The sequence below is a fragment of the Bactrocera oleae genome, chromosome X, assembly GCF_042242935.1.
Source record: "Bactrocera oleae isolate idBacOlea1 chromosome X, idBacOlea1, whole genome shotgun sequence".
In the NCBI taxonomy this organism is placed as follows: domain Eukaryota; kingdom Metazoa; phylum Arthropoda; class Insecta; order Diptera; family Tephritidae; genus Bactrocera; species Bactrocera oleae.
The window spans coordinates 29,831,414-29,845,077 of record NC_091541.1 but is presented as its reverse complement, the minus strand read 5'-3'; the positions used below and the strand labels follow the sequence as shown (position 1 = coordinate 29,845,077).

The 13,664-nt window shown below is 33.7% G+C and overlaps 1 protein-coding gene and 1 long non-coding RNA gene across 11 annotated transcripts in view; one reads left to right on the top strand and one right to left on the bottom strand.

Annotated features, from left to right (window-relative positions):
• Positions 1-13,664, bottom strand: part of ey (eyeless) — a 74,015-nt gene that overhangs the window by 30,424 nt on the left and 29,927 nt on the right. For all 9 annotated transcript variants that reach the window (XM_036367711.2, XM_036367752.2, XM_036367804.2 and 6 more), the window contains 2 exons: positions 3,909-4,074; positions 3,621-3,801 (listed from right to left, as the gene is read on the bottom strand). In XM_036367711.2, coding sequence (XP_036223604.1) covers positions 3,621-3,801; positions 3,909-4,074 — 347 coding nt within the window. The remainder of the gene's footprint in view (positions 1-3,620; positions 3,802-3,908; positions 4,075-13,664) is intronic.
• LOC118681736 (uncharacterized) overlaps positions 8,667-13,664 on the top strand; it is a 42,953-nt gene continuing 37,955 nt past the window's right edge. Inside the window, exon 1 of one of the 2 annotated variants that reach the window (XR_004977484.2) lies at positions 8,667-8,856. This is a non-coding gene — a long non-coding RNA (uncharacterized lncRNA). Of the gene's footprint in view, positions 8,900-13,664 lie in introns of both variants that reach the window. The other variant, XR_004977485.2, reaches the window with a different exon arrangement.

Here is a 13,664-nt window from a genome sequence, read left to right as displayed (position 1 = left end):
CTACTATTCAAACTGACCGATCAAAGTTCTTGTAACGAATATTTTGAATTTGTGAAGAATATTATAGCTTCGGTGCAACCGTAGTTACGTTTTTTCTTTCCTTGCCAATACCTGTTAATATGCCCCCGGCTCGGATCTTCAAAAATTGCGAGAGTATAAAATGTTCGGTTACTCTCGAACTAAGCGCTACCTTAGTTGTTCAAAAAAGTAACATATGTATACATTCTTGCATTCATGAAATTTTAAAATGTAATGTATTTACGAATACCTATTAAATAGACAAAATTATAACTCTCCTTTGAGCGATAAAACTGTAAAGATCATATCCTACACCATTCAGTATTCATCGCAAGACATCTCACACTCAATTTGCTTTCAACGCTACGGATTTTGTTGTATGGTAGTTATTTTGAATGTATTGTGAGTTCATGGTTTTTGTGTTATTATACCTGTAATTTATTTGAGCATTTTTCCAATATTTGGTATTTGGCATTTTTGCTTTTTCTTGTACAGTACTTTAAATAGTATTATTTTATTTATATTGCGCCATTTAGCAAATTTCTTTTGTTAAAAGAACTTCGGCTTGTTTTTCTTACTGTCACCAATTTTAGTCAGCCCTTTAGGTTTGATTTAGTTGGCTTTTTATTATTGCTATTTGTTGTAGCATTTGCATTGTAATCAAATTCAGTTATGTATTGAACTTTTTGTGGGTACATCATTTACGTTATTGTTTACTAAGTGAACGGAGAAATCGTTTGCCGTAGTAGAAGTGCTGTTGGCTGCGCGTGTTCGGCAGTTGGGTGTTAAAAATGTGCGGTCATGTGACAGGATGGCAGGATGCTCGTTGGCTTAGTATGCAATACCTTACTACTTTTGTAAGGGTGTCTATTCATGTGGAAAAATCACTACAGAAATGTCGCAAACTGAGAGATGGCGAAAAAAGTTCACAAAAAAATTATCATACAAAATTTTGAGGGAGCTCGTATGTGAAACCACCATGCATATATATATCTACACACAATTTATACATGTATATGTTTCCATTCTATGTTTTAATACCTATACATATTAGAGCGGGTAGATTTTTTTCTATTAAATCGCGTATGCTGGAAACGTTCTACGGAACAACTTTGCCTAAGAGAATGTGGGTCTAAAATCGGTTTCGAGGCATTAATTTTTTAGCTGAAGTTTAAATTTAATTCATAGGTGCATTTTGAGATTCTATTGATTATTTGTCGGAATCGGCCAGATCGGACAACTATATAACATTTCTCCCATACAACCGATTATTCATATATATATTTTATTTTTCGGTTGCCTGCCTTTAATTAAGAAGCTAACAGCACGTAATTTTGTAGAACTGTTCTCTACAAGTATATATAATTAACAATGTCAGTGACGATAATCGGACAACTAAATAGTATTATCATATATTTCCCATAGAACCAATTATATAGATTTTTTTCTAGAATAATGTCCTCAATCAAAAACTAAAGAGCTTGTAATTTTTCATAATATTCCTCTAATATATACTTAACAATGACAGTAAAAATGAAGAAAATCGGACTATGAACTATGTATAACATACAACAACATAGAACAAAAAAGCATAAAATACGTTTTAAGTGTATATTCATAACAAGTTCATCCCGCATTCGAAAAATATTTTTCATTTTATGAATTATAATTTTCAATTAAAAACTCAAAGAGACAAGGAAAAAGTCATCCGTTTTTTCTGAATAAGATATAGTAAGTTATAGTTGCTGGCTCCAAACCGGTTTTACACACATATTCTCTTAGGCAAAGTTGTTCAGAATGTTCTGTAGAACATTTCCCGCATACGCGATTTTCCCGTTTTTTTGGCTCCCTGTAAATCAATCCGCTCTAATACATATATGCCTGCGGGATATAAACTAGTGGTAAATTTCCGCGCAACTAGTATAAACCTAACAAGTAAATTTTTTTACCCGGTATTATTTACTAGATGAAATACTACCCTAGCTCTGTTATGTATCAAACTAATATAATAATGTGTGGATTTACAAAAGCAATCAATAATAATAATGATTTAATTCAAATAACATAATATTAAAAACTATTGAAATATAATTATATTATCAAAATATCCTTTATTAATTTTTAAAAATTATTTAACTCAAATAACATAATATTAAAAAAGTTGTATTTATCAAAATATCTATAATTAATTTTTAAAAATACCAAATTAAAATAGAACTTCATTACATTAAATATAAAATTAAGGTAGCTTCAACATAAATTAAACTAATGAACATTTTCTGTCAATGCAAATATTTTCATATATTTACACAAGTTTTGCGGCTTCAAAATGTAATAAAAGACGTTAATTTTGGTTGCACTGTAGCTATAATACCCTTTTCAAATACGAAAGACTCCATACAAGAACTTGAGAAAAGGACGTGTGCAAAATTTCAGATCGACATCTCAAAAACTGAGGGACTAGTTCGCGTGTATGCAAACTGACGAAAGGACAGACGGACATGGCTTAAACGACTCAACTCGTCAAGCTGATACATACGAGTACGTATGTATATATTTTATAGGGTCTCTAACCCTTCCTTCTGGTTATTCTAACTTCGTAGCAAACTTAATATGTATGTTTACGTATACATATATATGAAATGTAACAGGATATATGATGAAAAATATATTCAAATCATCAATTAAAAATTACTTTAATATTTATGTGTGATTGAAAGTGACAATATATATAGAAGATATAGCGTATGTGGAGGAAAATATAAAAATAAAGGAAGGCTTATTAGTTTCGTCACATTGTCTCAAGGTTTTTAAATCAATGTAAACCGGTCAGTCTTTGAAGCAAAAGGTATCAATAATGCTCGTATATTTTCTTCTGTATATATCTATAGACTTACAAATACATATACCTCAAACATTTAGCATTCTAAATTATTCACCCCTAAATTAAATATTAAATAAAAACTGTCATTCCGTCACGCTTGTCACGACGACAATGAGGTTTTCACACTCTTCAAACCAAAATTGATGCCCTCACTTCCAATTGGCTTGAACACTCCGACAGAGAAGTTGTGCGTACGTCGATTTGCTTGCTTGAATGAATACAAGCGCGTTCCAACCATTGAAGCGTTTAAGCAACAGAGCGAGAAGTATATAATAAGAAAAGTTGAATGGAGAAAATAAGAAATACTAAATAAGTGTTAAAATGATTGCACCAGTAAGGGTGGATAGAGGTGTTAACGATTGGGAGGAAAAAGAAATTAAGGACAATGGGGGTCGTGCAACTGAATGAAAGTTGGTGACAACACGAGTAAAACTTAAAAATAAAGTTAACGTAGCAGATAGCATTAGTACTGTAGAATTTCGCTATTTTGACCTTATGTACTCTTATTTGTGGTTTTTTCTAATGTCTGCATACACTTGGATTAATTTTTGGCTCATCTGCGGTTAGGGATGAAAGAATTGTGGCACGTAAACGGACGGTTTACGGGGCAATATAATATGTACAATAAACATTTGAATAAAATATAAACTTTCTAAATATTATTTTTGTTATAAAAATAATTTACACGGGAGTAATTTTAGTTTGTTGAATAACTTACACTAGGTATATTTTCGTTGGTGCAAATGCCTTCCTGCAACAACCGGTCGCGTATCTCCCACGCAAAAATGCTAGGGCATTCGCGTTTGTAAAGTGAAATCTTACTTACAACCTCCGCGGTGGCTACACGTGGTTTAGAACCACCTATAGCTCGTGGTCGGATGCTTCCAGTTTCATAATATCTGAAAGACATTCACCAAAAAAAGAAGTTGTATTAAATTTCTTTTTAGGTAGATATAACGTTTGATTCGTTTTTGCTTATAAATATTTTTAAACTAGTACTACTAACCTGCCCAAAATCTTGCTGACGCAGCCATTAGAAACTTGCAATATGCGCGATATATCACAAGGTCGTGCTCCTGAGTGGGCCAACTCAACGATTTTTTGTCGTGTAGAATCAGGTAGTGGGCGTCCGCCCACGAATACGCCACCTAACTGATTTACACCGCTGTGACCTGCTCAGAAGAGAAAATTCATCATAACCATTAATAATAGTTGGTGCTTAACTGCATGATTAATTAAAATATATTAAAATCATAACTAAACAAGTGAAGGGGTAATTTCGGGTGAAACCGATCCGATCAACATAAAGCTAACCAAAAATTTCAAATATTATATTAGGTATATGGGAGCTAAGGGTAGTATTTACCCAATTTTATCAATTTGTGACCAGGTTGACTAATATATAATATAAGGCATAAAGCCAACCGGATGTTTGAAAACCCTCATATTAGGTATATGTGGAGCTAGATTTTATCCATTTTAGGCACAAGGATGCACATTGATTAGAAATATATCCTTTCTGAATTTCATTAAGATAATTCACATATTGACCGATATATGCGGGACAATCGGAAGTTCGAAAATCTTTATATGAGGTTTATAATGGCTAGAGGAAGTTTGGCTTTCAATACTATATCGCATAGGTTGACCGATATTTTTGGTATAACTCAGCCATAGGTATGGGATCTACATATTCGGTTCTTAAACAGCTTTGGTCCGATTTCAACAATTTCTTTCACTTGAGATGCCATACCCTTAAGGTGCTATTTGTTTGTATGCAAAAAAAAAAATTGATTAAGATGTCGGTGATAGGGAAGCATCAACACCCAAACCTATTAAAAAAAGGAAGAGAAAAAGTTAATTGATTGTTTTAAAGAAGAAAAAGACTATTGGGCGCGGCTGACGGACGTTGTATTGATAATAATTTAGAGGTTAAACGTGATTTTGTGTGATTGGATGTGAGTTTAGAAGTTGTGTAGTGTGTGTTCTTAAAAATGCCTCCAGGAAGGAGTCAAAATATTGGCGTAATGCAAGTGGGTGTTTTTCGAAACAATGAGACCAAAGAGCGATGTCAGCGTTTGGAAGCAAATGGGATAGAAATTCCTCAATCAAGATCTACCACCTCCCAGGAAGAACCCATACCATCCGTTTCAGGCGAGAGACAATTAAACAGACGATCAAATGTAACAATGACCTATGAACGTTTGGAGTTTAGATATGATGCAACAGTCGATAACGCTGGGGTTAAATCGGTTGATTTTAGAATAATGACACCACCCAAACAATTCAATTAAGATTCTATATCAAAGCATTTCTTGCAAAATATTCAAAGTTATAACAGTATGATCCAAATGACATCATGTTATTGAACAACGTGGTTTCAATCCAAGTTTTAAGTTATTGATTATTCTCTAAATAACATATTATATTAATATACAAATCTGTGCGGGAGCATTGTTGTCATCAGTTAATGGTGAATACAAATTTTTTCAAATTTATTTCTTAGGAAATTCTGAAAATGAAGTGAATCAACGTTGTGCTAATAACGTTTAAAATTACTGGAGGATGATAATCATTGGGATTCGATCACTTTTTGCCATCCTTATTTCAAATCTACATCATTTGTGGAACAAATACAAAGACAGTATCATTAGAAGATTTTTACGTGACAATGTCCGGCAAGATGCTGCGTGAATTATCAATGCCTACACCATCGACCCATGCACGGTACATTCAATCGTGAGTTTGAACGAGAACGGCAATATATCATAAATGTTTTGAGTCAATCCGTACAAAGCAAAGTTCCACTTTTAAATCGGCAGCAAACAATAGGTTACGTTAGGTTTATGAAAGCAGTAAATGATGGCGATGGAGGATTTTTTTTCATGCATCCGGTGGAACCGGTAAAACTTTTTTGATTTCATTAGTTTTAGATACAATTCGGGATCTAACATGTAATATAACCAAAACATCGGCAATGGCCAAAGGTTTACAAAATTGTAAATTATTATCTGGGATGAGTGTACGATATCGCACAAACGAACATTAGAGGCACTCGATCGAACAATAAAAATTTACGCAGTAATCAGAACCTCTTCGGAGGTGCGATTATTCTATTGCTTGGTGATTTTCGCCAAACGCTGCTGGTTGCCTGAAGGCTTCAAAATTATGGAGAAACGTAAAAAAACGTAAATTAACAACCAATATGCGAGTGGAGTTGCAAAATGACATACCGGCAGGAGTGTTTTCAAATGCATTAGTAGACATTGACAATGGGAGAATTCTTGTTGACGCTTCAACTGGCTTTATTTCATTTCCACCAAATTTTTGTCAATTCCCAAACTCAAAGATGTTCGCAAATATTAGTGAGAATTATAAGAACCATGCTTGGTTGAGTAAACGAGCCATTTTAGCAGGTTGGCTCAGTGATAATTATGTTACGCAATCTGAATCAACCCAAACTGTGCAACGGAACAAGACTGATGAAAGAATTATGAAAAATTTAATTGAAGCGACTATAATCATAGGAAAGTTCAAAGGCGAAGATTTTCTTATTCCAAGAATACCACTACTCCAGTACGCCTTGCATTCGCAAATACAATTAATAAATCCCAAAGTCAATTGTTAGAAGTGTGTGAAATAAATCTTGAATTGCCACGTTTTCCACATGGTCAGTTGTACGTTGCGTAATCAAGAGTCGGCAAACCATCGGCCCTATATGTATGTGTTTCCACCAAAAGATAAAAACAAAGAATTTTATACTTTACAAGGCATTGCAATAGAAATAAGAAAAATTGAAAGAAAATTATATATTACCGATATAATTGGTTATATAAGTGTGTGAAATTATTCCTAAAATTCATTTAAATTATTAACTAATAAATTTTTTCCAACGATACGACGCCGAGTCAGCTAGTTTAAGATATAAAAACTATGAGGTTTTATTACTTTTACACCTACGTTGCGAAAGTATTTGAAATAATTCTAAACAATCCAATTTAGACGATCACTTGTCTTTTTTGTTGGAAATATAATCCTTTTTATACTCTCGCAACCTGTTGCTACAGAGTATAATAGTTTTGTTCACCTAACGGTTGTTTGTATCACCTAAAATTAATCGAGTTAGATATAGGGTTATGTATATATAAATGATCAGGATGAAGAGACGAGTTGAAATCCGGGTGACTGTCTGTCCGTCCGTCCGTCTGTCCGTCCGTCCGTCTGTCCGTCCGTCCGTCTGTCCGTCCGTCCGTGCAAGCTCTAACTTGAGTAAAAATTGAGATATCTTTATGAAACTTGGTAGACATGTTTCATGGTACCGTGAGACGGTTGGTATTGCAGATGGGCGTAATCGGACCACTGCCACGCCCACAAAACGCCATTAATCAAAAACAAATAACTTGCCATAACTAAGCTCCGCAATAAGATACAAGACTGTTATTTGGTACACAGGATCACATTAGGGAGGGGCATCTGCAGTTAAAAAATTTTTTTTAAAAAGTGGGCGTGGTCCCGCCTCTAATAGGTTTAATGTGCATATCTCCTAAACCGCTAATGCTATAATAACAAAATTCACTGGAAGCAAATGTTTTTAGCACTTCTATTGACGGTGTGAAAATAGTTGAAATCGGGTGGCAACTCCGCCCACTCCCCATATAACGGTACTGTTAAAAACTACTAAAAGCGCGATAAATCAAGCACTAAACACGCCAGAGACATTAAATCTTATCTATGAGATGGTATAAATTGGCTTTATAGGAACCGCGTTCAAAATTAGTCATTGGGCGTGGCACAGCCCACTTTTAGGTGAAAACCCATATCTTGAGATCTGCTCAACCGATTTCAACCAAATTCGGTGCATAACTTTCTTTTCATGTTTCTATGTCATAGTGCGAAAATGGGCGAAATCGGACTACAATCACGCTTACTTCCCATGTAACACCATTTTCAATGCCATCTGATTCTTTCACTCTCCACTATGCAAATCAAAACTGTTCAAACCCCTAAGTACTAAATATGTGGACCCCAGTGCCTATAGTTGACCTTCTACCGAAAATATCAGTCAATCCACAAAGAAATCTCAAACGAGTATACCATTTGACTTTGCGAGAGTATAAAATGTTCGGTTACATCCGAACTTAGCCCTTCCTTACTTGTTATTACTATTATCTTTTGTCCTATCACATTTTGTCATTCACATTGAAATTGCCGGTTTTTTATCCTCTTATGTAATTTAGTTCCGCATGAGAACTTAAACGCAAAGAAAGAACCATTTCAGTATGCTTCTCTGGTGAAAACCCATATCTTGAGATCTGCTCAACCGATTTCAACCAAATTCGGTGCATAACGTTCTTTTCATGTTTCTATGTCATAGTGCGAAAATGGGCGAAATCGGACTACAATCACGCTTACTTCCCATGTAACACCATTTTCAATGCCATCTGATTCTTTCACTTTCCACTATGCAAATCAAAACTGTTCAAACCCCTAAGTACTAAATATGTGGACCCCAGTGCCTATAGTTGACCTTCTACCGAAAATATCAGTCAATCCACAAAGAAATCTCAAACGAGTATACCATTTGACTTTGCGAGAGTATAAAATGTTCGGTTACATCCGAACTTAGCCCTTCCTTACTTGTTATTACTATTATCTTTTGTCCTATCACATTTTGTCATTCACATTGAAATTGCCGGTTTTTTATCCTCTTATGTAATTTAGTTCCGCATGAGAACTTAAACGCAAAGAAAGAACCATTTCAGTATGCTTCTTATATTTTTCTGTTAGTAAAAGGGTCAGTTGCTGCTTAATAGGTCATGATTTCAAGTGATTTGGAATAAATGCAAATCATTTTTTGTGTGTTTTTGTAAAGAATTTTATACCAATACTTTAGCAAAATTAATAACATAACCATCATAAACCAGCCGGATATGTGTTTTTCATAATAGAAAGTGGTACGTTAATATTTACACGTTGATGTGCTACGCGATGTTAAAGGTCAGATTTTTTTTGCAAATTAATTCACCAAAATTAAAAATTTAGTAAATTAAATCAAATAAATGGCTGTTACTACTCTCTTATAAAGATTATCACACTTTATCTTAGAGTTTAGTAAAGCTCAAAGACTAAACTTTAAGAATATAAAATGGAGTATTGTTAAAAATTGCGTCAATTATGTGTAAATTCAAGAAATTTTCCCATATTATTAAATTAAACTAACTAACTTAACTGAAATAAAAATACATAGTGACCCCTTAGAGTTAAACAATAGGGCTAACGTTTGGTTAATATTTTTTTACATCAAATAGAAACATTTGAGAGGGTAAGGTTGCCTGCAGAGTGGACACTGAAAGTTGAGCCGAGCGCAAAGCTGATTTCGATCAGCCTTAATCGATTTTAGGTACCGCAGAGTAGATGCGAGATTCAGCGCTTAATTCTGCGCGTACTTTGCTATTATACTGTTCCGTTCTATTCTTTTTCTTGTTCGTAACAGTATCTTTTAACTGCAAAGGGTTTAGTTCGTATATCATTTCATTTAAAATAAGAAATCTAATTAATTAATTAATGTTTTGTGAGAAAAAAAATAGGACGCAAAAAAGAAAGATTAGGAAATTCCCGTCATAGATTTGGCCTTAAAAATATTAATAGTGGGTATTTAATACATTCTGATGAATTACGGAATTTCCGTCATTATTTTTCCCTTGAAAATATTAAAAGCGGGTATTCTCAATATTGTTCTACAACATTCATGGCAATTCCTCCAAAATACCAAATATGAAACTACTATACAAATGAACTATGCGACACCCGAGTCGGCTTCGAAAAACGCTTCAAAACTGGTTTTCTCGCATTGACCAGCCTTACGCTCGACTTCCACTCTGCGGCGCCTGTGCAATTTTATATGAAAATGTACGTGCACAATTTTAAAGCTGATTTGTCGCGTTCGCACCTTTGCGCTCGGCTTTGAGCGTCCACTCTGCAGGCACCCTAAGAGTTGCAAACAAATTAAAAGGGTTTTGCTCGGATGATTGGGCTTTAGATGCTGTATACTGAATCGGTTTATATTGAAGAAATCTTTTTTAAGCTTTTATCAGTGTGTATCTATGTGTGAATACGTTATGAAAGAAATCAATACGTTTAATTTAGTTAGAAATTTATGCATGAAATACGCTCTACTTTGTTGCCACTTCAATAGGCAGCCATAACGATTGTTGCCAAACTAAGTCTGCTAAATAAAATATTAGGATACACCGTTCACATATTTTTTGTTAGTTTCATAAATGTCACGACTAATAAATTTTGTCTGTGTGTCAAAAGCCAATCCGTTTCTTTAAAGGGCCACGAAAAGGATAACAGAATAGGTGATTAGGAAAATTATAAAAATTTATAAATTTGTGGTTTACAGAATATAGAATAAAGAAGTTATATGTACTTAAATGTTATGTACAAGTATGTTAAATATCGATATCCATAGTCGCGTAAGATACATCTTTCACATTCATGGTCGGTTTTGAACATAGAGAATGGAGAAGTATAATAAAGTAAATAAAAGTTAAAATAAGTATTACTTCAACTACACTGTAGCTGAAGAAGGGTGTAACCGAACATTTTACGGTATACTTTTACAATTTCCAAGGAGATCCGGGATCGGGCAATACTTTCAGGTGTTGGTAACACTTTAATGTAGCGTAAGAGTTCTACATTCATTATTCGACGAAATTATTGTATAACATATACATACATGACTTATATTATAGGTCATAGACTCTTTTCGTTTTATTGTCATATTTAACTTCGTGTTTGCAATATTTATATAATATCAAAACTAACCTAATTAACTGAAATTTTATATATGAGACATGTACTCAACCAAATAGTATATGTACATAGGAGCTGAGGTAGTTTGTAGACAGATTCCACACATTTTTGGCACTTAACTATGAAATATTCAATATTATTCGCTTACTTACTTTTGATAATATATCTTATATATGTATTTACCGATATATACGGTATAAAACCAACCGGCTTTATATTAGGTATATGACACTAGTATGGATCCGATTTCATCAATTTTTGGCGTCACAAATATTATTACCAGAAAAAAGCACTCTGGATTTCGTTAAGCTACCTTACAAATTAATTGATATATGTTACCACATGGTACAAAGTCTGACATGTTTGAAAATCTTTATATTAGGTACAAACATATATCGGAGCTCTTCCTCTATCCCGAGTTTATCCATTTTCTACACAAAGACATATTATTAACAGAAAAATATACTCTCTGTATATAATTAAGATAATTCTCATTTTGTACGATATATGACGATATGCGGTATGAAGTCAACCGGAAGTTCGTAAATGTTTATATTGGGTTATGAAGGCTAAGAAACTATTGACCCGACTTTAACGATTTATAGCACAAAGACAAATTACAATATTTTAAGGAAAATATGCTCTTTGAATTTCATTAATATATTTCATACAATTATTGCTTACGCGGACGAACGGACACTCACTAGAAAATCAAATCGTTTCATTATCCTGATCTTTTGAAATGCATTTATAATTCTGTATCTGCGATGATTGACTTTAGTTATTGCAACATCCGTTAGTTGAACAAAACTTCTATACTCTGTTTCAATATGTTGCGAGAGTATAAAAAGTACTTGACATGGGCGAACATTCGATCAAACACAAAGAATCATTTGATCTTTGACTAGTAAATTATATCTACAAAATAAATATTTTAGTTTAGAATAACCGAAGCACTCCTTAATACATATGGTACATACCATGCATAGAAGCAGATGATTACATTCTCAAAAAGAAACAAGCAAGGAGTTCTAAGTTCTGGTGTAACCGAATATTTTATACTCTCGCAACTTGCAAGGATCAAAGCCCGGGAAATTACTTCAAGTGTTGGCAAAATTTTATATTAAAAGAAGTATTGATCCGATTAAACCCATTTTTGACACAAAGACATACTATAATAGAGAGTTTCAATTATTTATTTTATTATATGAATTTCAATTATATATTTTACTCATTGACCGATATTTTCGGTATAAAGTCAACTATAGGCACTGGGGTCCACATATTCAGTACCTAGGGGCTTGAACAGTTTTGGTTCGATTTAGACAATTTTTTGTCACAAGGTGACATACTTTAAACGCATTATTCACGCAAAGGTTTACCCTGTATACAATCATTTTTGCTTGATTTGCATAGTGGAAAGTGAAAGAATCAGATGGAATTTAAAATGGTGTTATATGAAAAATATGCGTGGTTGTAATCCGATTTTCACACTATAACATAGAAATACGAAAATAATGTTACACCTAAAATTAGGCGGTGCCACGCCCACTGTCTAATTTTGAACGCGGTTCCTATAAAGTCATCTCATACCATCCCAGAGTTAAAATTTAATGACTCTGGTGTATTTGGTGCTTGATTTATCGCGCTTTTAGTAGTTTTTAACAGTACCGGTAGGTGAACAAAGCTATTATACTCTGTAGCAACATGTTGCGAGAGTATAAAAATAATAATAAGAGTGACACAAATAAATTCTGATCGCAATCAACAATAGTATATGGACGTTGCATATTTTGGCGTTATCGGAAAGTCGAATGTACCCATTTACGAATATGTGTATATAATATAGACTTTTTAGTTTAACAATAGCCTTTGTTAAAGAAAATAAAAGAAATTAAGCTATACGTGGCACAATTCTCTTTAAAATGTAGCACAAGGGCGTTTTATAGTGTTTTCCAATTATAAATTTGTAGAGATTACATTTGATTATTGCACTGAATATGAATGTGTTTTATGTGTGTTTGGGTATCATGCTGTGCCCTTAAGCCTACACTTCCCGAATATCATTCATTCAGCATCTCTGTAAAAATGGTGAGTTCTCTATACATGGATAAAATATACATCACGTGGATGATAGAGTACTCTAAAATTTGGTATCGCAGTCTCCTTGGACAGGACCATGTAATTCGTCTCTGTATATCATCGGAGTACGCCATGGACTACGTACCTGCGAGAAATTACTTTCGGTACCACTCTCAAAGCACTAGTCCATGTCGCATGTACATTTATATTTAATTGGATATTCATACTGAAAAGTATATAATTAATTTTTCTTAGAAAGTCCCAACATGATTACGATCAATAAAACCCAAGTACTAAGTTCGTGTAAAGACAGAAATTTGTTCATTGCAGCATCATTGAAGAGTATTTTAGAAATACCCCAAAATCCCACAATTGGACCACATTTTTGGAGAGATGATGCAAACTTGCACATACACATATATTCAATTCAGCCATTTTTCTGATTTACTGCTCATATTTCTCCACTTTGCAGACCCTATTCTAGCACATTTCGTTGTCACTAATATCATAAATAACTAATGCAAATATGTACATACTTACATACATATAACAAATCTATAGCACATGCTTACAATCGATCCCTACACAATGAAGCAGACAATAAACGACAATAATGTTAGCGACTGGAGAGGTAGCTAAAGCAGTAGCACCAACATTCATTTCACACTAAATACAACACAAAGTGGCCACAATGAGATTCAATGACTGTTATGACCATTCAATGTACATATGTACGTAAGTATTATAAGTGTTCATACAGCCATTAATACCAATAAATAAAGCGTACAAATAAAACCTGAAATACTGATGTCTTAGCTGTGCACGAAGAATCCTAATAGCGTTTTCTCTTCACACAAAAATG